A 25,735-nucleotide genomic window follows, 5' to 3' on the forward strand; every position below is an offset into this window, starting at 1 on the left:
TTCTTCCTTCCCGAAGCTTCTCCATTTCTTCTTCCATTTCCACCGCGATCTCCTCCCCCTCTTCTTCTCCTCTCCTCCCATGAGGCAAGGAGGCTCGGGAGGGACTGGCAACGGCCGATGGCGTTGGGCGGCCGGCCTGCGGCACCCACGGTCACGCCCGTGGCCGTGCTTGCAGTCGTGCCCGTGGCCGTGCCCGGGGCCGCTTCGGCGGCCCGTGGCCGCGTCGGCATCCCGCATCCCACGGCCCGCGGCCGAGCCGGGAGGTGCCTGTGGCTGAGGGTTGGACGCCGACGACTCCAGGTACGTCTCTCCCCTCTCTATCTCTGATTCTTCTTTCTTTAGTCTTGTTAACATCGGGTAAAAATAAAACAAGGGTTAGAGTTATCTCGCTCTGGAGAGAAGCTGCAGCTACTTTCTCCGACGGCACCGGTTGGGGGTTCGGAAAAGCCTATTCCTGGGAGAAACAAGAAGAAAGAGGCTCTGTGAGGGAGGTGATGAGATTTGGAGTCCCCTTTTCTTCTCTCTGTTGTTTTATAAGGCGATGCACCACGGTCATGGCCCGCTCACGACGGCGATGCTCGCGGCGGTTGAGCGGAATCCGTGGCCACTCAAGAGGCCGCGGAGTTGCTGCGACGTCTCCGCCCTCATCACGCACGCTGGAGTCGGCTGGGCCTGCCAGCTTCAGCCCTTTTTGGGGGCCTGTTCTTACAAGGACTAGTGTCATCGATGGAGAATGAAGTGCTGGAGCTGCTTGAAGGGTTGGCCTGAGGTTTCATCTCTTCAACATCCAAACTTTCCCATGACATCCCATCATGCAAAACGATCGTGTTATTTTTGCCAAATAGGACTTTCTCATCATTCATCAAATGTTCTTGGCTCTTTTCTTGGACTTCTGAGGGATTAGATTCTGCAACACTGTCACTCCTTGAGCTGTCATATTTTGCAAGATGTTCTATGGGATTGTGGGTCACACGGTCTAGAACAAGGAGCTTCAACCTCTTCTTGATTTGAGTATTCCAATGGTTCTTGAATTCATCATCGGTACGGCTTAGGAAGTATGAAGCTATCTTGGACCACCTACAATGCATAGAAGATCCTTTAGTCATGCGAAGAAGATCGGCGACCGATATGCTTCATTCCTTACCGGTGTGTTTACATAAATGATTAGTGCCTCAAGAAGATAATATGGTAATTGAGATAAAGACTAAGAGAAGAATTTCAAAGGAGGAGACCTGTTACCATGGCAGGATTGGAGTTGGACAATTTCATTCTCTTCATCCTCAGAGAATGCTCCTCTCTTAAGATCAGATCGAAGGTAATTAGTCCATCTTAGCTTGCAGCTCTTCTCACATCGGATCAAACCTCTGTGAAAAGGCGGCAACACCACATCATCTTATTAGATAATTACTCTAAACTAATTCCAACTCAAAATTATGTGCAAGCAACCAGAGGTGCACACATAAATGCAGGCATGCATCATGGTTGTTTTTTCTGAGTTTGTAATTTTATGGAAACTAGTGAGTCTAAATTCTCATTCATGCCAAAAAGATCTTTCCAAAAAAGAGTTCTAATTTTTTGAACAAGACGTCAACAATCTATCAACTTCCATATAGAATTTACAACAAGCAACCAACCAAGTAGTATTTTCATAAATCTCCCTCATTTAAGCCTTGTATAGACTGGTTTCCATAAAACTTATTTCTAACCAAAGAAAGAGAGATACCAGCAAGCTTTGGAACGAGTCGCCAACAATGTATCTCCTCATTCATGATGAAGTTGACGAGCTTCTGATCTTCCTCCATTGTCCATGGACCTCTCTTCAATCCAATCTTATCGCAGCATGGCTGTCTCCCCATGTCTACACACACACACACACAAAGAGAGAGAGAGGACCAAATAGAACAAGCACACAAGCTTTGGGTGGAGAGCTAGTGCATGAGAAGCATCCTTTAGAAGGTGTTATAGAATAGAGGACTGCCCAAGCCAAAAATGGCTCGGGGAAAATCACCTTCGAAAGTCTCGCTGAAAGATCCTTTGGATGGGCATGAAAAAGGAGAGGTGGTCGACAAGCACACATGCATGCAGCCAGGTCCATTTAGTCCCATGCCTTTTCTTTACAAAAACTTTGAAGGAGCGGCCTCCCATTCGTGTCACAAGTGGGATGGAAGGGAAGAGGGATTACGGAGGGTTGTTTCCTAAAAGGGCATCATTTAGGATGCTGTTCTTTAGATATTGCTACCCATTTTAAGATTCCAATCATATCTTGCTATCGTGGTCATGTCTGATGGAATGGAAGTGGAAAGAACCTAACATTTGATTGAAGAGTGAGCCAATTGGAATTAGGTTGGCTGGTTCTTGAGCCAGAAGTGTTTGTTTTCTTTTTTTTGATTTTTGAGTGAGAGGGCGTTTGCTTGAATAGGGTCAGATTAATCATTTTCATAATAAACTAACATTGCAGTATGGATCGACATACACAAATTTATGTTATTCAAGTATATGTACACTTCTGGTTGGCTGGTGCAATCATATGACACTTTGTTTCATGATGACATTGAGTAGCAACCCTTTTGCAGCAGCTTGAGCTTGGCCATTCCTTAATCCCCTTCATGTATGTCTAACTACTATCCATCCTTGCATTCTAGCTCTGTAACTCCTAAAAATTTTGGGGAGGTCCATTTCCTTTCGGATTGATGGGTTTGATACATAGAGATATAGACATAGAAGTCTTTCATATTATGAAGGTTGTATGTGGTTGGAGAACAAATATACCTTGTTAGCTGCATCAGATAGAGTAAATTGGATGAAGAAATAGAGGTTTAAACTATTCCACGTTTTCGACGGGATAAATTATCATAAGTGAAGCAACAAATTGGAGCTTATGCAAGCTTCACTCAGAAAAGGAAAAGAATATTAGCTCAAATTCTCTGCTCATTGAAAATTTATAGCTTCATGTTGTAAGCAAGAGGCTAAAGAATTGACTAAGTCTTTCTTGAACAGCTCAAACTTAGCATGATTAGTGGCTCGACGAAGGCTCACATGGCTAACAAACTAAACAAGAGCATAAACCCATGAAGCATTAGAATTAACTTTCTGGCTCAAAAAGGAAAAAGATAGAAAAAAGAATCTAATGGGGACATCAGAGCTGACCACCCTGCCGTTTAGTCCCCAATTTTATTTGCATTTTATTTTCTTTTATTTCTGGGTTTGCTTGCAATTTTATTACTGTTGGACTTTATTTATGTAGTTTGGGCTTATTGGAAATTATTTTGTGTAAGGGGGGTTATTTTAATTGTTCTTATTGGGCCCTATTTATAGAAAACTTTTATGTTGATTAAGGTTAATGAAGGTTTCATAATCCCCCCCCCCCCGTTTCCCCTGCTCTCTTCCTCCTCTCCTCTTCTCCCTCTTCTCTCTTCCTCTCTACCTATTTTCCTCTATCATTCTCCTCTTCTTTCTTCCTCTTCCTCAGTCGCTCTATTTTACAACAGCCACAACCATTCCGGGTCGACTCATCACCGTTGCAGCCACTTCTCCCGTGACAGTTCTTCATCAACTTCCTATCAGAGCCTCGGTTTTGCCTCTGTTGCCAAAGCCACGATCCAGCTCTTTTCTTTTCCCTCTCTCATGTCTTTCCTCTAGCCATTTTGTCCTCCTAAGCGTCGCGGCCTTCCCCTCTGCTCCTCCTGAAGCGTTCGGACTCGCGTGCTTCTCTCTCCCGGTGCTCACCAGAAAAGCAAAAAAAAAAAGGGAAAACCCCTGCGGCTGCTCCTCCCCTTCCACCCGTCACCGCGCCCGAGGTCACCACCACCCCGCATCGCACCACCTCCCCGCTGTCGAACTCTGCCGACGAGCACCCCACCCGAGCCGCCCGCATCTGCCACCGGCCGCCTGCACCAGGTTCGCAAAGAAGACTATCGTCGTGGAAACAACCCGTCGCCGGCCGCCGTCTGTCGCCAAAAGTCCGCAGCCGCCACCAGCCGGAGCTCGTGATCGGCCGCCGCCCGTGATTGCCGCCCCATCCCGCGACCGCCACCGCAGGGATCGGTGTATCCTCCCAAACCCATTGGGAGGTTGAAGAAAGGATTAACAGGTAAGGCCTAAACTCGTTAACCCGAATTCGATAGCCCGGATTCAAAAAAAAAGAAAAAAAAAGAAAAAAATAGCATGTGCCTTGCACGCGGAAAAAAAAATCCCTAGGATCACATGACCTGCACATGTCCCAAAAAAAAAAACTTACCTCTGTTCCCGATGAAGGAGAAACCCTAGGGGTTTCCGCCGTTGTCGCCACCGACGCCGTCTACGCCGAGCTGCCGTTCATCCACGGTGTTTCCCCACCGCCTGCGCCTCCCCGCCGACGAACACCGCCACCGAGCATCCCACTCGAGCTCCTCCGCCCGTGCCGCTCCGCCTTCGCCGCCTCCAACCGTGCCGCCTCCTGCCGCCGCCGAGATCCGCCATCGCCCGAGCCCCATCTTCTCCCTCCCCACCGAGCCGTGCCGCCTCCTGCCGCCGCCGAGATCCGCCATCGCCCGAGCCCCATCTTCTCCCTCCCCACCGAGCCGTGCCGCCTCGCCGTCGCCGTCCCCATCCCCGCCGCTCCCGTGACCGCCCGATTGCCACCACCGTTGCCTCCTTCCCCGCACCCACGTGCTCCACCACTGCCGCCGTGCGTCGTCGGCCGCTGCCTACTCCGGACGGACCGCCTGCAGCGCCCGTCGCCGAGACTTCATCCGAGCCGCTCCCATCCAGCTCTCATCCGCGATCAGGGACACCCCTGTGTGCCAGGCTGCCAGCCGAGAGGTGGCATCAGGCCACATCCGAGCCTGACCGGCCTGGCCCAGCTCTCCTCAGCAGGCCGCCAGCCCAGCCCGTGCGCCGTACTGTAGCGCGGTCCAAGCCCAATCGGCTGCAGACCCTGTTTCAGGCCCAATCCAACACCTTTTTTCAGCCCATTTCAGAAGTCCAGGAGCCCTTGTGCTGTAGATCCAAGCCCGTCGCTCCAACTAGCTCCACCCGGCGCCAATTTCATGTTCGAGACTCTACAACGGACGCTTTCGGTTGACTGCATCCGCCACAGGTAACAGGTTCTTCTTTCTTTTGGGCTTGTTATCTAATTATGTTCTAGTTCTCTTGCATGACAGTCCTATTTTGAAACTTATTTTCTTGTCAAACTGCAAAATCTAGAACATCTACTACCACACCCATCCTACTCACCATTTAAATCTATATATTAAATTAGTACACCTTAGCGACAGGATAATTCTCAACATCCGTCGATCAGATAACTTTAGGATTAAAACGACTGTAATACGTGTTTGCATCCTAACCTCTTATAGTCACTAATTTTCTACTTTAATTCTGAAATAACCAAAGTACAAATTAGTAACATTTAATTTTAAATTACTTTTATGAAAATTTGCTGATTTTTGAATTCATAGTAGGTTGCATTAGTAGGTCGTCCTGCATCACTTTTGGTCAGTTAGGGTTCATTAGTAGCATTGCATGTCACATTATCAACTAGGTAGTCCTTGCATGCCAACCCGTAGTGGTAGGGAGTACCTCCTCACTCACTCTAAGACCCCTTTAGCCACAATGGCTTCCAGAGTTTTGCAAGATCTTGTGGAACAAATCGCTGCCTTACGAGCTGATCATGATGAATTCAAGCGAGAGATCCGTGCTCTCGTGCAACATCCTAGGACTCCTGAACCGTCAACCCCAGTCACAGCTTATCCCGAGCTTAGTTTGGTTTCACCACCTGTAGGTCTTTCCCATCCCCTTAGGAACCAACATCCTCCTGATCACCAGCGCGATCTTGACGAGCGACTACTTCGTACCGTAAGAGTAGATGCCCTTACATTCGCTGGTCAATTAGAGCTGAGTGTGTACCTTATTGGAGAGCAGCTTTGGATAATTATTTTGAGTAGTACGACATGACTGATGATAGAAAATTACGGTTCGCTAAAATGAAGCTTATTGGGCAAGCTCACTGGTACTGGCATAACATTGAACATATGCGCGAGACCCAAAGGCTTCCTCGTATCACCACCTGGGAGGATATGAAAGAAAAACTGAATGAGAAGTATCTGTCATTCTCTTACCGACAACGCCTTATGGATAGGTGGCAGAAACTAACTCAAAGAACTTCAACCGTTGCCGATTACATTGTACGATTTGAGGAGTTTCACATGAGGTGCGGTGTAATCGGAGAGGAGACTGTTACTCTCTCTAGGTTTCGAGCAAGACTCCGCGAGGAGATCCAAAAAGAACTAATCCTTCGAGAGATTATTACTCTTGGCTAAGCATACCAGTTGGCTCAAGATGTAGATAGTTTCTTACAAGCCCCTGTAGTAAGACGTACCGACCCTCGACCTATAGCCCCAAGAGCCCGACCTAATCAAAACTACCTCCCACAACCCAGGCAACTTCCCAATCCTTCTAACCAGCCCGGCCCTAGCCAAGCACCAATTCAGACATCCCCGATACCTGTCCAGAACCCTTCAAATGATAAAGAAAAGGGCAAACTAGGTTCCAATCATCGTTCTAGAAGCCAAACCCAATGTTTCAGGTGCCAAAAATTTGGCCATATAGCATCCCAATGTAATACCAAAACCTACCTCATGACTGAACTAGAAGTTGGGACTCCAACGAATGAATGTGTCGAAGAAGTCTATGAGCCAAACATTGAGGATTTTGTAGAAGACTTTAGAGACGACAAGACCGGATTAGAGTTTTTCCAGGCTGAATCCCAAAAGGAGCCCACTAATCCAAATAACCAAAATCCTAGGTTTCATGTGGTTAGGTGCACTCTAAATCAGACTAAGACCGAACAAGATTGGCGTAGGATCTTCCTATTTTACACGCTCATTAAGATCAATGGTAAAACATGCAAAATTCTATTTGATAGCGGAAGTTGTATTAATGCCATTGCTTTCGGAGTTGTCTCCCGCCTCGGCCTGAAATCTACCCCTCATCCCAACCCATATAAAGTAGCTTGGGTGGATAAGACCTCTTTCGGTGTCAGAAAGATGCCTCGTCCAGATTCAATTCCTATCCTATAAAGATGAAATCTGGTGCGACTGCATTCCGATGGACGTAGGTCAAGTCATCCTAGGGAGGCCTTGGCTATACGATATGGACGTCACACTTCATGGGCGTTCGAATTCGTGTAGCTTTATGTTCCAGGGTCGGAAAATTATACTGAACTAATTGCCTCCTAGAGAGTCCGCCCCTGAAAAGAAGAGTGACACTCTACGAAAAGATGAATCACTTTACATCATTATTTCGAAAGAGGTAATGAAAGATATCGAAAGCCATTCATCTGTGTTTGCCCTCCTGGCTAGGGTTATCAATGTGGAGTCGAGCCCTAAGCAACCACCGGCAGTAGTTCTCCTGCTGGAGGAGTTTCACTCTGTTTTCCCTAAGGATCTTCCAGATACACTTCCTCCGATGCGTGATGTGGAGTGATTGATTAAAACCCCATTTGATTTTGATGAGCTCAAAGCATTTGAGTATATCTTGTGATTACTAATGAATTCAATTGAGTGTTTCAGTGAAAATCCTGTCCAAGTGTCTCTAGATTTGGTTCATAGTATTTTGGATAAGTTAAGAAGTCTGCTGAACCAAAGTCTGAGACTCGAGTCGACTCCCGAGTATCACGAGTCGACTCCAAGCGTATCAAGTTCACTGGCACGAGCTCGAGTCGACTCCAGACTAGTACGAGTCGACTCCGACTGAGAACAGAAAGAAGAACAGAAAGCCTCATCTCAGAACCTTCAACGAGTCGACTCCTGAAGTGCGCGAGTCGACTCCAATGGTCAACGAGTCGACTCCAGGGTAGTAAGAGTCGACTCCAAGAGGTACACAAAGAAAAGTCAGAGAGCAGTTTTCGAGTCTGAGATTCGAGTCGACTCCAGTGGAACGCGAGTCGACTCCGATGGTTGGCAAGTCGACTCCAGAGAAAGCAAGAGTCGACTCTCAGCGGTACACAAAGAAAAGGTCAGAGAGCATCTTATGGACTCTGAGATTCGAGTCGACTCCCGCAATACGCGAGTCGACTCCGAGACTGTGCGACCAATGACAGACAGAAAACCATGTTACTGCCTCTGAGATTCGAGTCGACTCCCAGACAGCTCGAGTCGACTCCAAGACAAGCTTCACGTCAAAAGGCAGAAGACCAACTTTCGGAAACTGAGAGCCGAGTCGACTCCAAGGAAGTTCGAGTCGACTCCAAGACTGGATGAGCCAAAAGACAGAGAATCGAGAGTTCGGGCTCTGAGATTCGAGTCGACTCCAAGGACAGTCGAGTCGACTCGAGTGGACAAAATTCAAAATTGGATCCACGGACTTCTGTGGATGAGGCGACTCCAAAATTGCCAGGTCAGCTCCAGAAGTTAGCGAGTCGACTCCGGGTCAAGACGAGTCGACTCCCAGTCGTGACGGCAACTTTAATTCAAATTTGGAACAGTTGCCGAGTCGACTCCGGAAAAGCTTGAGTCGACTCCCGCTACAGCCGAGTCGACTCCTGATCGCGCGAGTCGACTCCAACCCACCAACGGTCATATTGTCAGGCTGCGCAGAGTGTGCAGAACGGGCAGAAAAAGCAGTGTAACGGCTAGTTTCCGTGGGGGTTGGCTTAAATAGCCACAGAAGACTGTAGCAAGGCAGAGAACAGTCATTCCACTCCAACTAATCAAGGATTCAAGCTCTGCAACGTGCTCTTCAACGAAAAAGGGAAGATCTGCATTTACAGCTCCACCTACATCTTTCCAGCAATTAAAGCCTTCTCCTCCAGCATTCAAGTCGACTACACATTCAAGAGGAGACCGGAGTTCAAGAAGCCTTACCTCTTCTTCAGCTTAAAAGCGTTTGAGGGCTTCTAAACTCCTCTTTGATTATATTGTTTTATATCTGCTTTTGAGAAGCTTATTTTCCTTTCTGTCTATAACTTGTATTTACTTGGTTCAATCGGGGGATTGAATCAAGGAGATTAAGGTTGGTTGGTGAGCCAAGTTAAAACCAACGTGTGTAAGGGTTTGATTGTGAGCCCGGAAAAACAATCGGGGTTGGTTCTAGTCGGTGAGCCTGGGAAAACCGACCGAGTTCGTTGTGAGCTCGTAAAACAACAAGTTTGGTTGTGAGCTTGCAAAACAACCAGCTGTAATCCAAGGGGGTTATAGTGAATTCCCAAGAGAGACTTGGGGAGTGGACGTAGGAGCAAGGGGTAGCTCCGAACCACTATAAAACTCTGTGTTTGCATTGGATTGTCTCTTCTCTTCTTCCTCTCACATCACTCACAGCACTTAGCATTAATTAAATAACTTGCAAGAGTTTTTAATTAATCATCCTTAAAGTTTTAAATATCTAAATTAATTTAAAACCCAATTCACCCCCCCCTCTTGGGTTGTCTATCTGGGCAACAAGTGGTATCAGAGCCAAAAACTCTTCCACTCAAGAGTTAAAAGATCAAAATGACAACCCCATTTGGATCTTCTCACATTGAGGGTCAGTCCACCCAAAGACCCCCTTTCTTCAATGGATCCGACTACTCATACTGGAAGGCTAGGATGAGAATATTCGTCCAAGCCCAAGACTATGAGATGTGGACCATTGTAGTGAATGGCCCATACATCCCATCCACATATGTAGAGGGTGTTAAGGTACCCAAATTAGAAAAGGATTGGGATGAACATGACATGAGGAAGGCACAATTAAACTCTAAAGCTATGAATGTGTTTTATTGTGCCTTAGATAGAAATGAATTCAATAGGGTCTCTACTTGCAACTCTGCAAAAGAAATTTGGGATAGACTTGAAGTGACCCATGAGGGCACGAATCAAGTTAAAGAATCCAAAATTAATATATTGGTTCATAAGTATGAACTATTTAAAATGGATTCTAATGAGACAATCACTAGCATGTTCACTAGGTTTACTGACATTGTCAATGGCCTAAAAAGCCTTGGCAAGAGCTATACTAACAGTGATCTTGTCAGGAAAATACTTCGCTGTCTACCAAGGTCATGGGAAGCCAAGGTGACGGCAATCCAAGAAGCTAAAGACTTGAACAAGCTTCCACTCGAAGAGCTCCTTGGATCCCTAATGACTCACGAGCTAACCATGAAGCAACACAGCGAAGAAGAGTCCTCCCATAAGAAAAAGGTAATAGCACTTAAATCTACTTCATCTAACAAGGACTTGTCCTGCAGTAGCAGCAGTGAAGAAGAAGAACATGAGGAAGATGATGGTGAGGCTCTTTTTGTGCGCAAGTTCAAGAGATTCATCAACCACAAGAAGTCCTATCATCAAAGGAGAGGCCCCTCAAATTTCTACCGCAAGGACAAAGGTAAGAAAAGGAAAAACGAGGGGATTGGGTGTTACGAGTGCAAGAAGCCGGGTCACATAAGAGCAGAGTGCCCCTTACTGAAGAAGGGGAGTAAGTACAAAAAGAAGAAGGCTCTTGTCACTACACTATCCGACTCCGACTCATCATCCTCCTCATCAGATGATGAACAAGAAGAGAAGACCAATTTCTGCTTCATGGCCAACGAAAACGAGGTAACTTCCGATACGCATCTTGATTTTTCTTTTGATGAACTTTATGATGCATTTAATGAGTTAATGGTAGAATATAAGGCTATAAATCTTAAGAATAAAGAACTGAAAATAGCTAATCAATCATACCTACATAAATACGATAAATTAGTTAAGGATAAGGACTTAATCACCAAAGAAAATATTGAACTTAAAACAAGCAACCAACTTTTAACTCAAAAGACTAACACCTTAACTAAAGATAATGAAAAACTAACTAAGGAATTTTCAGAACTTAAAAAATATAAACAAACCTTAGATAAGGATCTTACAAAAGAACTTAATGATCTAAAAGCAGAAAATCAAACACTAACTAAAGAACTTAACAAATACAAACCCTTAGTTGAAAAATTTACATATAGTTCTGAAAAATTAAACATGATACTAAATAGTCAACGAGCAGTATTTAATAAAGCGGGTTTAGGGTATAAACCAAGAAATAAACAAAAACTTCTTAGTAACTTCTTTGTTAAAGCTGGAGAAACTAAAACTAAGAAAATAACCTGCTTTTGTTGTGGAACTATAGGACATAAGGCAAATGCATGTGACTATAGGAAAAGTAAAACAAAAAGGAAAATTAAAAGGGTATGGGTTCCAAAAGGAACCAACTTGACTAACCATGAAGGACCCAAGAAAACTTGGGTACCTAAGATGACATGATTTGCTTGTGTAGGAGTGTCTTGCAGCCAAGGTCAACAAAAACCGCTGGTATTTGGATAGTGGCTGCTCAAGGCACATGACGGGTGATAAAGATCAATTTTTCACCCTTGAAGCTAAGAAGGGAGGTGCTGTGACTTTTGGAGACAACAACCAAGGTCATATCATTGGTATTGGTAAAGTTCAAATCACCCCTTCTACTTTTATAGATAATGTTAGATATGTTGATGGTCTTAAGCATAACTTGTTAAACATTAGTCAATTATGTGATATAGGATATGATGTTATGTTTAAACCATCACTATGCATTATAACAAATCCTAATGATAATAGTTTAGTTTTTAAAGGAATTAGACGTGGAAATGTATATGTTGTAGACCTAGAAGATCTTGCAAAACATAACCAATGTCTAGTTGTAAATGAAACTAAAGATAATGATGCTAGTTGGTTATGGCACCGTAAGTTAGGTCATGCAAGCATGGACACAATAACTAAACTAGTTAAAAGAGACTCCGTGATAGGTTTGCCAAAATTAAAATTTGAAAAGAACAAAATATGTGAAGCATGTCAATTTGGCAAACAATCTAGGAACTCTTTTAAATCCATAAAATGTGTCTCTACCTCTAGGCCTCTAGAATTATTACACATGGACCTATTTGGTCCAACTAGAACAACAAGCCTAGGTGGAAATAAATATGGTCTAGTTATAGTAGATGATTACTCTAGGTACACATGGGTCATGTTCCTAGCACATAAGGATCAAGCATTTTCTGTGTTTAAGAAGTTCCATAAGGAAGTAACAAATGCTAGAGAGTCTTCAGTCATAGCCATTAGAAGTGACCATGGTACCGAATTCGAAAATCAATCATTTGATGAATTTTGTAGTAAAAAGGGGATAACCCATAATTTCTCAGCACCTAGGACACCACAACAAAATGGAGTTGTGGAAAGGAAGAATAGAACACTAGAGAAAATGGCTAGAACTATGTTATGTGAAAGTAACCTCCCTAAGTACTTTTGGGGAGAAGCCATTAATACCTCTTGTCACATATTAAATAGAGTTCTATTGAGACCCATTATAAAGAAAACACCTTATGAACTGTGGAAAAACAGAAAACCAAAGGTTAATTATTTTCATGTTTTTGGATGTAGGTGTTTTGTGTATAATAATGGGAAAGATAATCTAGGAAAATTTGACCCTAAATCTGATGAAGGAATATTCTTAGGTTATTCTACAACTAGTAAAGCCTATAGAGTATTTAATAAAAGAACCTTAGTCATAGAAGAATCTATACATGTAGTATTTGATGACTCTAGTGACATCTCCTCTAGTAAGAAAGTTAATTTTGATGATGATGTTGAAATACTTGAGGAAAAGATAGATGAGATGGGATTACAAGATGATAATCAAAAGTTGATTGAAGGAGAATCATCAAGCCAAGAGGCTATTGTGGATCATGGGCTAACAAAAGCTTGGAGGTATGCTCACGGGCATCCTAAGGAACTCATTCTAGATGATCCATCTCAACCGGTTAGGACTAGAGCTTCACTTAGAAATCTAAATAACCATCTAGCTTTTGTTTCACACTTTGAGCCCAAACATATAGAAGAAGCCGAAAATGATGTAAATTGGATAAATGCAATGCAAGAAGAACTAAACCAATTTACTAGAAACAAAATGTGGGATCTAGTAGAGAGACCTTCTAAATATTATAGGTACAAAATGGATATATAAAAATAAGCTAGATGAAAATGGAATTGTTATAAGGAATAAGGCTAGACTAGTGGCAAAGGGTTATAATCAAGAAGAAGGCATAGATTTTGATGAAACCTTTGCTCCCGTAGCTAGACTTGAGGCTATTAGACTATTATTAGCATATGCATGCTCTAAGGATTTCAAACTATTTCAAATGGATGTAAAAAGTGCATTTTTAAATGGGTATATTAATGAGGAAGTGTATGTAGAACAACCTCCTGGTTTTGAAAATCATCAATACCCTAATCATGTGTATAAACTGAACAAAGCACTTTATGGATTAAAACAAGCACCTAGAGCATGGTATGAGAGACTTAGTAAATTCCTATTAGAACATGAATTCTCTAGGGGAAATGTAGACACAACATTATTCCTGAAAAAGCAAAATAAGGAGATGCTATTAGTACAGATTTATGTTGATGATATCATTTTCGGTGCTACTAACAATCGCCTCTGCGAAGAGTTTGCTGATTTGATGCAGAGTGAGTTTGAGATGAGCATGATGGGAGAGCTGAACTACTTCCTCGGGCTTCAAATCAAACAATCTGAAGGAGGCATCTTCATCAATCAAGCAAAATATGTCAAGGAGATGCTCAAGAAGTTTGATATGGAAGGAAACAAATCAATCAGCACCCCCATGAGCTCATCATGCAAATTAGATCAAGATGAATCAGGTAAATCTGTAGATCAAAAACTTTATAGAGGTATGATAGGATCTTTACTATATCTTACTGCAAGTAGACCTGATATTATGTTTAGTGTTTGCATGTGTGCTAGATATCAGGCTAATCCTAAAGAATCACACCTAGCTGCAGTTAAGAGAATTTTTAAATACTTAATAGGAACTAAGAACATAGGGCTATGGTACTCTAAAGAATCTAGCCTAAACTTAATAGGGTACACAGATTCAGACTTCGCTGGATGTAAGCTTGATAGAAAAAGTACCAGCGGGTCGTGTCAGTTTCTAGGAGAAAACCTAATCTCATGGTTTAGCAAGAAACAAAACTCGGTTGCATTATCCACTGTAGAAGCTGAATATGTGGCAGCCGGGAGTTGTTGTGCTCAAATCTTGTGGATTAAACAACAATTAGAAGATTATGGCATTAAACAAGATAAAATTCCCATTAATTGTGATAATACAAGTGCCATAAATCTAACTAAAAATCCAATTCAACATTCAAGAACTAAACACATTGAGATAAGACATCACTTCATAAGAGATCATGTATTGAATGGTGATGTGACACTCCAATTTGTTTGTACTGATAATCAATTAGCAGATATTTTTACAAAACCCCTAAGTGAAGAGAGGTTTAGCGTGCTTAGGAGGGGATTAGGAGTGATTGATCCATCCTAGTGGGAGTTTCCACTAGATTAATTGATTTTGATGATTAGAATGCGGTTAAAATAGAGTTTCTATTCAATGATCATCAAATCAGATCCCAATTAGGTGATTTTCCCTCATTTGGCACGGTTATAGCATGACTTTTAGGTGCGTGCCAAGGTTAGAGACGACTCGAGTAAGTTTCAGAGCCGGCTCCTAAGGGGGAGTCGACTCGCGCATTTGCGGGAGTCGACTCGCAAAGATGGCAGCTGAGGGGGAGTTGACTCGCACATTGTCGGAAGTCGACTCGAAGTCTACAGGCGCATAAGGAGAGTCGACTCGCGCATATTCTGGAGTCGACTCGAGGTCGAGTCGACTCGCGACTCAGGGGAGTCGACTCGCAGTCGGGATCCGACTTTTTAACCCTAGGTTTGTCGTTTCGCAAACACTTTTCTTTCAAGCCGCCACTGTTCAAAAAGCCCTAGAGCCGACTCCTAGGTCGTCCCCGATCGTCTCCAACCTTTGTTCGGTCGATTTTTCACCGGTTCTTAGGGTTTTCGTCCGTTCCTAGGTCGTCTCCGGTCCGTTCCGAGTCTCCTCCGTCGACCTTTCTCCGTCCTTTAGGTGTTTCTTCCCGTTTAGGTCAAGATGCCTCGTAAGACCGTGGTTAGGAAGAGGTCCCGTCCCGAGGCCGGTCCCGAGCGGCGCTCCAAGGCGCGGCACGATCCCGCGAGGCAACCACCTCCGGCTCGTTCCCCGCCTAGGGCGGTTCCCGCAAGGCCGTTGGCCGGAAAGGCCGTCACCACCGGGAGGTATGTCGACTTTGACTATCTCTCCCGGGAAGGGTTCACCATAGGTGATAGGCTTAGAGCCCAGGGCCTAGAGTACTTCCTCACTTTGGATCTCCCCACTTACCCTGGCCTTGTTCAAGAGTTTTATAGTACCGTCCATCGGGGAGATGGAGGTATCGAGGGCACAGTAGTAGGTGTCCCTGTGCGTGTCACGGAGGATCTCATTGCCCACATCCTCCACCTTCCATTAGTAGGGGTGGCTCCCGCACACCCTGAGGATAGAGTTGAGGCCCTTACGGTCGTCTTAGGGCATCCACCTCAGTCCCCCCTAGACGAGGTATCTGCTAGCTCACTTCCTATTGAAGTGAGAATCCTTTTGAGTATTCTGTCCAGGTCCATCTTCCCTAAGACAGGAAGATTTGATTTTGTAAATGAGAGGGACCTAGCTATTATGTCTTACATTCTTCAGGACACCCCGGTCAACTTCCCCAAACTCATATATAGGTATATGTGTGAGCCCCTAGATAGACCTAGGCTCACCCTCCCATACGGCATGATTTTTACTCTTCTCTTTAGGGAGTACGAGATTCTCATTCCTGAGAGGGAACCCTCTCGTGCATTACGATGGACAGATCGCTTGTGTACGGGGACCATGCACAGGATGGGGTTTCGGAAGAGAGAGGGGATATGGGTTAGGAAGTCTACCCTCACCGCTCAGACCACCAGACCTTCACCCAGTCCTGAGCCCGATTCAGACTACCCAGACCTTCCAGACCATCCAGAACTTCCATCCACTCCTCCTGCTCCTACCACCTCCGCCGGACCTTCCTCCTCGGCACCACCCTCTATGGCGGTCCGGATTGATCCTGAGCAGCTCCGGGAGCTGCGACAGGAGATAGTCAGAGAGGTGAGGGATGAGCTGCTTCGGGAGCTCCGAGGTGCGGTGCCTGCTCCCACTCCTGCACCCGTATCTTCTCAGTTGGTCCCTTCCTTGACAGCCGTGACTGACATGACGGCTCATGTACGGGAAGAGATCTACAATGTCCGGAGTTTGGTCCAGGCCCAGTTCCACAGCATGAGTGAGGTCACGAGCTCCACTCGACAGATGCGAGAGGAGATAGGTCGTGACATGCACACCACCACCGAGGGGGCCGAGCGCTTGGCGAATGTACTCATCGACAAGCTGGACGCACTTCAGACATCGGTGACTGGGCTTCAGGCGTCGGTGACAGAGCTCTCCACTACACATAGCAGAGCCACCACGTCTATCATCACACAGCTTGGCCATGTCACAGATGCAGTCACCCTCCTCATGGAGCAGAGCCGATTGAGAGGAGGAGCACCATCCTCGAGAGGAGGAGCCACATCCTCCAGAGGAGGAGATGCATCCTCGAGAGGGGGAGCTTCATCCTCGAGGAAGACATAGATGTGTTTGAGTTCTGTTTTGTATTGTTTTACTTTACTTATTGTATGCTCAAATCTACTTCAATTCATATCAATACAATGAGTAGACATCTTATCTTCAATTATGTGCCATTTGATGATTGTTTGTACCATTGATTGTGGTTGATTACCTCCTTTTTGGTATGATGACAAAAAGGGGGAGAAATATGTATAAAATGTGTAAAAGGGGAGAAAAATAAAAAAATATATGTAAAAGAAATCAATGGAAATAAATAAAAAGATAAACTCTTAAAAATACACACAAATTTGTTCTAAGTGGATTCGGTACCTCGAGGCTCATTATCTCTCTTTTGGGGCTCCTAATGGAGTAATCTCCAGAATCTATTCAAGGGATATTCGGAGATTAGCTGAATCCTACTCAAGAACAAATTGACAGATTTTCCCTCTAAAAACAAAAAATTCAGTTCAAAAACTTCAAAGCATTAAAAGGAAATTCAGAGAATCAAAACATAGTTGAATGCATATGTTGAGGGGGAGAATCTGAATCTTAATCAAGCTAAATCATTAATGACATATAAGCCAAACAATTGATTGCATAATATGAAGGCTTATATAATTCCAAATGAAAGGGGGAGCTTTAACTCCGAAATTTGTTGTTTCACTCCTTTCAAACTTGGATAAATTAAATTATCAGACATTTGAATTCATTTATGGATTTTATTTCATTATTTATTGAGCAAGTCATTTTACATATACTCAAAGTTTTGTCATCATCAAAAAGGGGGAGATTGTGGAGTGATTGATTAAAACCCCATTTGATTTTGATGAGCTCAAAGCATTTGAGTATATCTTGTGATTACTAATGAATTCAATTGAGTGTTTCAGTGAAAATCCTGTCCAAGTGTCTCTAGATTTGGTTCATAGTATTTTGGATAAGTTAAGAAGTCTGCTGAACCAAAGTCTGAGACTCGAGTCGACTCCCGAGTATCACGAGTCGACTCCAAGCGTATCAAGTTCACTGGCACGAGCTCGAGTCGACTCCAGACTAGTACGAGTCGACTCCGACTGAGAACAGAAAGAAGAACAGAAAGCCTCATCTCAGAACCTTCAACGAGTCGACTCCTGAAGTGCGCGAGTCGACTCCAATGGTCAACGAGTCGACTCCAGGGTAGTAAGAGTCGACTCCAAGAGGTACACAAAGAAAAGTCAGAGAGCAGTTTTCGAGTCTGAGATTCGAGTCGACTCCAGTGGAACGCGAGTCGACTCCGATGGTTGGCAAGTCGACTCCAGAGAAAGCAAGAGTCGACTCTCAGCGGTACACAAAGAAAAGGTCAGAGAGCATCTTATGGACTCTGAGATTCGAGTCGACTCCCGCAATACGCGAGTCGACTCCGAGACTGTGCGACCAATGACAGACAGAAAACCATGTTACTGCCTCTGAGATTCGAGTCGACTCCCAGACAGCTCGAGTCGACTCCAAGACAAGCTTCACGTCAAAAGGCAGAAGACCAACTTTCGGAAACTGAGAGCCGAGTCGACTCCAAGGAAGTTCGAGTCGACTCCAAGACTGGATGAGCCAAAAGACAGAGAATCGGGAGTTCGGGCTCTGAGATTCGAGTCGACTCCAAGGACAGTCGAGTCGACTCGAGTGGACAAAATTCAAAATTGGATCCACGGACTTCTGTGGATGAGGCGACTCCAAAATTGCCAGGTCAGCTCCAGAAGTTGGCGAGTCGACTCCGGGTCAAGACGAGTCGACTCCCAGTCGTGACGGCAACTTTAATTCAAATTTGGAACAGTTGCCGAGTCGACTCCGGAAAAGCTTGAGTCGACTCCCGCTACAGCCGAGTCGACTCCTGATCGCGCGAGTCGACTCCAACCCACCAACGGTCATATTATCAGGCTGCGCAGAGTGTGCAGAACGGGCAGAAAAAGCAGTGTAACGGCTAGTTTCCGTGGGGGTTGGCTTAAATAGCCACAGAAGACTGTAGCAAGGCAGAGAACAGTCATTCCACTCCAACTAATCAAGGATTCAAGCTCTGCAACGTGCTCTTCAACGAAAAAGGGAAGATCTACATTTACAGCTCCACCTACATCTTCCCAGCAATTAAAGCCTTCTCCTCCAGCATTCAAGTCGACTACACATTCAAGAGGAGACCGGAGTTCAAGAAGCCTTACCTCTTCTTCAGCTTAAAAGCGTTTGAGGGCTTCTAAACTCCTCTTTGATTATATTGTTTTATATCTGCTTTTGAGAAGCTTATTTTCCTTTCTGTCTATAACTTGTATTTACTTAGTTCAATCGGGGGATTGAATCAAGGGGATTAAGGTTGGTTGGTGAGCCAAGTTAAAACCAACGTGTGTAAGGGTTTGATTGTGAGCCCAGGAAAATAATCGGGGTTGGTTCTAGTCGGTGAGCCTGGGAAAACCGACCGAGTTCGTTGTGAGCTCGTAAAACAACAAGTTTGGTTGTGAGCTTGCAAAACAACCAGCTGTAATCCAAGGGGGTTATAGTGAATTCCCAAGAGAGACTTGGGGAGTGGACGTAGGAGCAAGGGGTAGCTCCGAACCACTATAAAACTCTGTGTTTGCATTGGATTGTCTCTTCTCTTCTTCCTCTCACATCACTCACAGCACTTAGCATTAATTAAATAACTTGCAAGAGTTTTTAATTAATCATCCTTAAAGTTTTAAATATCTAAATTAATTTAAAACCCAATTCACCCCCCCCCCCCTCTTGGGTTGTCTATCTGGGCAACACGTGATATCCAGCACGCAATTGATCTCGTTTCCGGAGCATCCTTACCCAATCTTTCTCATCATAGGCTCAACCCAAACGAGCACACTGAACTGAAACGTCAAGTTGACGAACTTTTCACCCAAGGATATGTTCGTGAGAGTCTGAGCTCCTGTGCTATACCCACATTCCTCACCCCCAATAAAATTACGGTTAAGTATCGTTTTTCCATTCCTAGGCTGAACGACCTCTTAGATTTTATGTCTAGTGACACGATCCCATGGTAAGATGTCAATATGACTAGAGTTGCCAAACTTTATTTCAATGAAGTCATTAGACCTCCTGACCTTCCAAAATCTATTATATCTGATAGAGATGTTAGATTCGTGAGCTCCTTTAGGAAAATTCTTGGGCACATGATTGGCACTAAATTAAAATTTTCGTCGGCCTATGCTAGGACTTGGGATTTAGTATTACCAACCACCGAGTTTGCATATAATAGTTCGGTCAATAGGTCCTTACGCATGAGTCCCTTCGAAGTCGTGAATGGATATAAACCTAGGCAGCCCATAGACTTGATTTTCATGTCTCATCAACATAGAGTCTCTGAGTTTGCACAATCATTTGCATCACACTTGCATTCATTGCATCAGGAAATCAGCAAACGTATTCACTCTAATAACTTAAAATATAAATCCCTTGCTGATTTGTACAGACGTTATAAAGAGTTGAATATAGGAGATTCTGTCATGGTGAGAATTAGTCCAGAACGACTTTCTTCGGAAACGTTCAAAAAGTTACAATCTCGTAGTGCGAGACTGTTCAAAGTCTTAAAGAAAATCAGTTTGAATGCTTATGTTGTAGATCTTCCTGAAGCCTATAGGATTAGTGCGACATTTAATATTGAAGATTTAGTCTCATACAAAAGGTCCATATTCATTTCTTCTAACCCTTTTGTTGATACACCCGCCTCTGTTGATCACCTTGACCCAACACCTGCTATTGAGCCTCCACCTTCAAAGTTTCATGCACGCAGAGAACACATAGAACATATATTAGATGAGCAGGTTATATCTACCAGGAGAGGAAGCTACCAACGTTACCTTGTTCGGTGGAAAGGTCGACTCGAATCGGATGTGACGTGAATTTCGCGAGCCGAGTTGCAGCGCCTTGATTCTGACCTTCCGGAGCAGTACGACAGCCGGCCAGACCTGCACTCGACGGAGTCGAGCTTCTCCCACCCAGGAGGAGTTGATGGGGACATCAGAGCTGACCACCCTGACGTTTAGTCCCCAATTTTATTTGCATCTTATTTTCTTTTATTTCTGGGTTTGCTTGCAATTTTATTATTGTTGGACTTTATTTGTGTAGTTTGGGCTTATTGGGAATTATTTTGTTTAAGGGGGGTTTATTTTAATTGGTCTTATTGGGCCCTATTTATAGGAAATTTTATGTTGATTAGGGTTAATGAAGGTTTAACAATTCCCCCCTCCCCCCCCGCACGTTTCCCCTGCTCTCTTCCTCCTCTCCTCTTCTCCCTCTTCTCTCTTCCTCTCTACCTATTTTCCTCTCTCATTCTCCTCCTCTTCTTTCTTCCTCTTCCTCAGTCGCTCAATTTTACAGCAGCCACAACCATTCCGGGTCGACTCATCACCGTTGCAGCCACTTCTCCCGTGACAGTTCTGCATCAACTTATGGCAGTTGATGGGGATATCAGAGCTGACTACCTTGCCGTTTAGTCCCCAATTTTATTTGCATTTATTTTCTTTTATTTCTGGGTTTGCTTGCAACTTTATTATTGTTGAACTTTATTTGTGTAGTTTGGGCTTATTGGGAATTATTTTGTGTAAGGGGGGTTTATTTTAATTGTTCTTATTAGGCCCTATTTATAGGAAATTTTTATGTTGATTAGGGTAAATGAAGGTTTAACAATTCCCCCCCCCCCCCCCACGTTTCCCCTGCTCTCTTCCTCCTCTCCTCTTCTCCCTCTTCTCTCTTCCTCTCTACCTATTTTCCTCTCTCATTCTCCTCCTCTTCTTTCTTCCTCTTCCTCAGTCGCTCTATTTTACAGCAGCCACAACCATTTCGGGTCGACTCATCACCGTTGCAGCCACTTCTCCCGTGACAGTTTAGAGTTCTGCATCAGAATCGAATTTAAAATCGTTTCCAGCGAAGTTTGAGAAATGCCATGCTAGCTCACTAGTCACTTTTTAGCGCGAAATGTAAATATGTAAAAATAACTATCGGTAATTTAGTTACTATGTATTATGCTAATTTGTTTATTCGATAGCAATATCAATATCTAAGAACAAAGTTCATTAATAAATAAACATTAGAGCCATTAAGTTGAATTCTAAAACTGATGCCCTGCAGGGCATCTTAATTATATGATTCTCATATGGAGCACAGAATTTCATAAGGTGTCATTTTGGTTTTCTATGGAACATTTAACACCATCTTCTAAACCATTTAGGGGCATTTTAACTCCGAAAGGCAGGCCAAAGTGATGAAAATCTACTTTGATCATCTAAAGGCCAATAAAGGTGCCATTTCAGTCATTAATATGGCTATATTTTTGGAGGTTCAGGGGAAAAAGAGTATCATAGGAGAATATTCTGCCATATTGAAGGATGAGATATGGCATGAACAGGAAAAGAGAGGGTCTCTTCCATATTGCTTTAAATTGTCCTATAAAAGAACAACCTTAACTAATATGGATAATGTTGTTTACAACTTGAGTCCTCAAGGGGGTCTCTTGTTATTTGTTTGCTTTGCTTTGCCACTCTATTACTTTGTACAAATTTGGGTTATTTTTCTTTATCAGATCTATTTATATTCATGTATGTGCTACTCTGTTGAGTTTACATTTTATGGCAGCCTATAAAGGAATTTGAGCATCATTTGGTCCAAAAGATTTTATTATCTTGCACAATTAAAACGAAATTAGTTGAAGCATTCCCCATGTTCCACTTAAGAAAGATAAAGTCGTTTTATCCCTAGATTTTGAATTAAACAAGACAAATTGCGACGTCAGGTTCATTTTAATCTTTTTTTTGACTGAACAGGTCCATTTTAGAAAGGGTCATGTTCTTCATAATTGCAAAGGGATCAGTCAGCAGCCAATTTCACTAAAAGTTTTGGTAGGTCTGCTACGTCGATCTCTTTAAATTTGGAATGGCCTCCTGTATGTTTATTTTAATTATCACTTATGGCAATCACTTTGGGGTTCATTAGCATAACAAAATCCATGTATTTATTTTCTAAATGTTTTTTTTTCTTTTGTGGTGCATGTAGATGGTTCACATCACTTGTTTTCCTTTCTGTAGTTGGTGAACAATGAATTGAAAACCTTTCTAGAATATTGTACCCTTAAGACATATTACTCTAACTTTTAGTTGCTTGTAACTTCCATTGAATCTTTAGCCAGGAAGATCCAAATTCTTAGATTATGTATAAGAAGACAGGATGATGTTGACTTTCATGACAAATGCATTGGTGGATGTCAACAGTTTCAGCTCGGATATGTTACTAATACTAATGAGACACGGCAACATTTACTTTGAGATTCCAAAGGAAAGATTTTTCATTAATCTTAATCTTTTGCCCAAATAATCCATAGGGGGCCCTTAAGACTTAGGTGTCAATGAAGAATCAACAACATTATCATACAAAAACCTGAAACATATGCAATAGAAAATTGACAAGAGGGTGATATGATAAACCTCGGGGAGGGCATATTATCCAAGCATATCACTGCGCACTGGACATATTTGAATAAGTTTTAGACACTATCTAAAGCTTTACTTTTGTATATCTAGTAGTCAGTGCATAACACAAGAATAGCATCGACCATGAGGAAGAAGAGGTTGGTCCTATCTGGAAAACAAGCAGTGGATGAATTATCAAATGAAACCAGCTAACTTACAATGGATGATGTTTGAGAGGATGAGCATGATGTATGGCAGAAAGATTTTTTAAGTATTAATGTCAAAGTGTCCTTTTAAGAAAACTATGAGCTCAAGATGTTTGAGAGCATTGTGGGCATCATTTGCAATATATAAAACTAGAAATCATGTTTGTAGCTATCTAATCAATATTATCATCAAAAAAAAAAGCTATCTAATCAATATTATAAAGAAGGCATTAACAATGAATCAATGATTGATCTTTCCCCTCATAAGCATGCTAATGTCGTCAAAAGGAAAAAAAGCTATCTAATCAATATTATAAAGAAGGCATTTAACAATGATCGATCTTTCCCCACATAAGCATGCTAATGTCTATCAGCAAATCAATCTGGAGTAATATTTATCACTTCAGACAACATCAGTCCTCTCAAATTCCATAGATGAAAGTTCAGCACATGCAAATTCCAAGCAAAGACTTTTCTCTTTGCAGTTAGAGCATTATAACTCTAGCCATGATATTCACAGATCATAAAACATCATGCACATAATTTTTCCCTTGGTTCTGCAATCTCTTCTTGCGCCTAATCTTACATGAGTAGATGACTAAGCAATATAACTTAAATGATTTATGGCTCTTTCATGATGTGGTTTATGGCTACGAGGTGAAGAGCAGAACTCATGTGCACCGTAATTCCTGGCGCTTCATTCATGTCGATGTCTTCTCTGCTCGTCCCAACAGGCAGTTCCCAGTCGAAATGGTATAACAAGCTCGCAAGTGCTAGCTCCACTGTCAAAGCCCCCAGATTCAGTGCAGGGCAGATTCTTCGACCAGAACCAAATGGTATGAACTCGAAATTATGGCCTTGGTAGTCGACAGAACTATCCATGAATCTCTCAGGAATGAACTCTTCAGGGTCATCCCATGATCTAGGATCTTTTGCTATCCCCCAAGCATTGACATACACTCTTGTGTTCAGCGGGATATCATATCCATGAATCCGAGAGTGTCTCATGGACTCTCGAGGAAGCAGCAATGGGGCAGGAGTGTGCAGCCTCAGTGTTTCTTTCACCACCAACTTGAGGTACTGCAGCTGCTGAAGATCTCCTTCTTCCACCTCTCCTCTAGTTCCTAAAGAAGCTCTTATTTCTTCTTGTGCTTTCTTCATCACTCTCGGGTGCCTTACAAGCTCTGCCATGGCCCATTCTAAGGTCGCAGAAGCTGCATCCGTTCCAGCAATGAAGATATCCTAAGCAAAAGAAGAGAACAAAATTCGCTTTAAAATCCAGTTCAGTGAAACTCCACAAGAATCTTAGTGAAAGGACATGAGTAGCAAAGCCTTGTATAGAGCACAGTTTTTTTCGCAACAAAGAAGCGAAAGCAAATCCAAGTATGCAAAGTTTGATGAAATATATGAAGGTGCAAGAAACGGATACCGTTAGCACTGCTTTGATGTTATCTTTTGTTAGATTTCCATCCTTGTGCAGCCGAAGCAATACATCGACTATGTCTTCATGCTGGGGTCTCGTTCTCTCGGGGTCAAGGTGCTCCCTGATGACCTGCTCATAGAAAGCATCAAGCATACTAAAGTTCTTCTCAAGCCTACCTGCAACTCCACTTATCTTGTCCATCCAGCCTATTGATGGGAAGAAGTCCGCAATGAAAGAACTGCCTAGCAACGCCTGCGCTTCGGTAAGAATCCTGTGAAATATACCCTTCTCATAATCACTTTCTTGGTACTTCCTACCCATCGCAGTTCTGCAGATCATATTATTGGCCAGCATCATCATCAGCTTGCTAAGATTTATAGGAGTTGGAGAAGAACGGGAGATACGATCGATCATTAGTGAGATCTCTTCTTCCCTTATAAACTGAAATGATTGCACCCTCTTGGCACTGAAAAGTTCGAGGATGCATAACTTTCTCATCTCTCTCCAGTATTCACCATAGGGCGAGAAGCTGATATCCAAACAGTTGTAAGACAACTTGCCAGCAGCAACAAGGCGAGGCCTCGAGCACAGGTCGAGATCATGAGTTTTCAGTACTTCCCTGGCCATCTCCGCAGATGAGACTACTACTGCTGGGGCGCTACCTAGTTTTAAGTACATGAGAGGGCCATATTTTTGAGAGAGCTGCCATAAGGAGTGATGAGGCTGCCTACCAAGTTGATGCAAGTTCCCGATTAAGGGAAGCTTCTTTGGGCCAGGAGGGAGCCTGTAATCTGCCTTTCCCTGCTCCATTCTTTTGTATCTGAAAGAAAGAAGAAGGGAGGCAAGTGTGACAAAAAGAAGCCATGCGAGTATGATGCAGATAGCCATTACTACTAGGAGGCAGAGCAAGGCAATCTTATTTGTAGCAGCCCTGGTACTAGAGACGATGCTCCATTATGGTTTCTTACTGTTTCAGAAATTATTAAGTGGATGAAAATTCCAAGCTAGTGGCTGCTACGTAGCGGACGCTTGCCGGCCAGCTGGAATCCTCATCTATTGGAAAACTTTCTCCTCACTTTCTGAGATAATTCTACTTACTGGCAGAGTGCATGTCATGCTCATTGTCGTGCTCATGGGTGTTGAG

At 43.4% G+C, this 25,735-nt stretch overlaps 1 protein-coding gene and 1 long non-coding RNA gene across 4 annotated transcripts; one reads left to right on the forward strand and one right to left on the reverse strand.

Annotated features, from left to right (window-relative positions):
- Positions 1 to 25,712, forward strand: LOC120112176 (uncharacterized). 3 transcript variants are annotated; one of them, XR_015972593.1, is made up of 4 exons: positions 1 to 300; positions 374 to 5,077; positions 22,321 to 25,007; positions 25,100 to 25,712. It is a non-coding gene; the product is annotated as an uncharacterized LOC120112176 (long non-coding RNA). The 3 variants fall into 3 exon arrangements; XR_015972592.2 differs by having other exon boundaries at positions 6 to 300; positions 374 to 1,315; XR_005513681.3 differs by lacking the exon at positions 374 to 5,077 and having other exon boundaries at positions 8 to 300.
- LOC103705192 (cytochrome P450 71AP13-like) lies at positions 23,571 to 25,479 on the reverse strand. The gene is made up of 2 exons (XM_008788827.5): positions 24,598 to 25,479; positions 23,571 to 24,410 (listed from the first exon to the last, which is right to left on the reverse strand). Exons 1-2 carry the CDS (start codon positions 25,477 to 25,479, stop codon positions 23,790 to 23,792), a joined length of 1,503 nt encoding a protein of 500 aa, XP_008787049.1. The 3' UTR covers positions 23,571 to 23,789.
- Positions 25,713 to 25,735: the final 23 nt, after the last annotated feature.

This window comes from Phoenix dactylifera, chromosome 13 (genome assembly GCF_051530095.1).
Source record: "Phoenix dactylifera cultivar Ajwa chromosome 13, Ajwa_hap1_PhDact_Kaust_v1.1, whole genome shotgun sequence".
Classification (NCBI taxonomy): domain Eukaryota; kingdom Viridiplantae; phylum Streptophyta; class Magnoliopsida; order Arecales; family Arecaceae; genus Phoenix; species Phoenix dactylifera.

Excerpts from the sequence above, each read along its gene's own strand:
- LOC103705192 (XM_008788827.5), bottom strand. The coding sequence starts at position 25,479 with ATGGCTATCTGCATCATACTCGCATGGCTTCTTTTTGTCACACTTGCC. Across the intron at positions 24,411-24,597 it reads ACATCAAAGCAGTGCTAACG|GATATCTTCATTGCTGGAAC; the intron begins GTATCCGTTTCT and ends TCTTTTGCTTAG.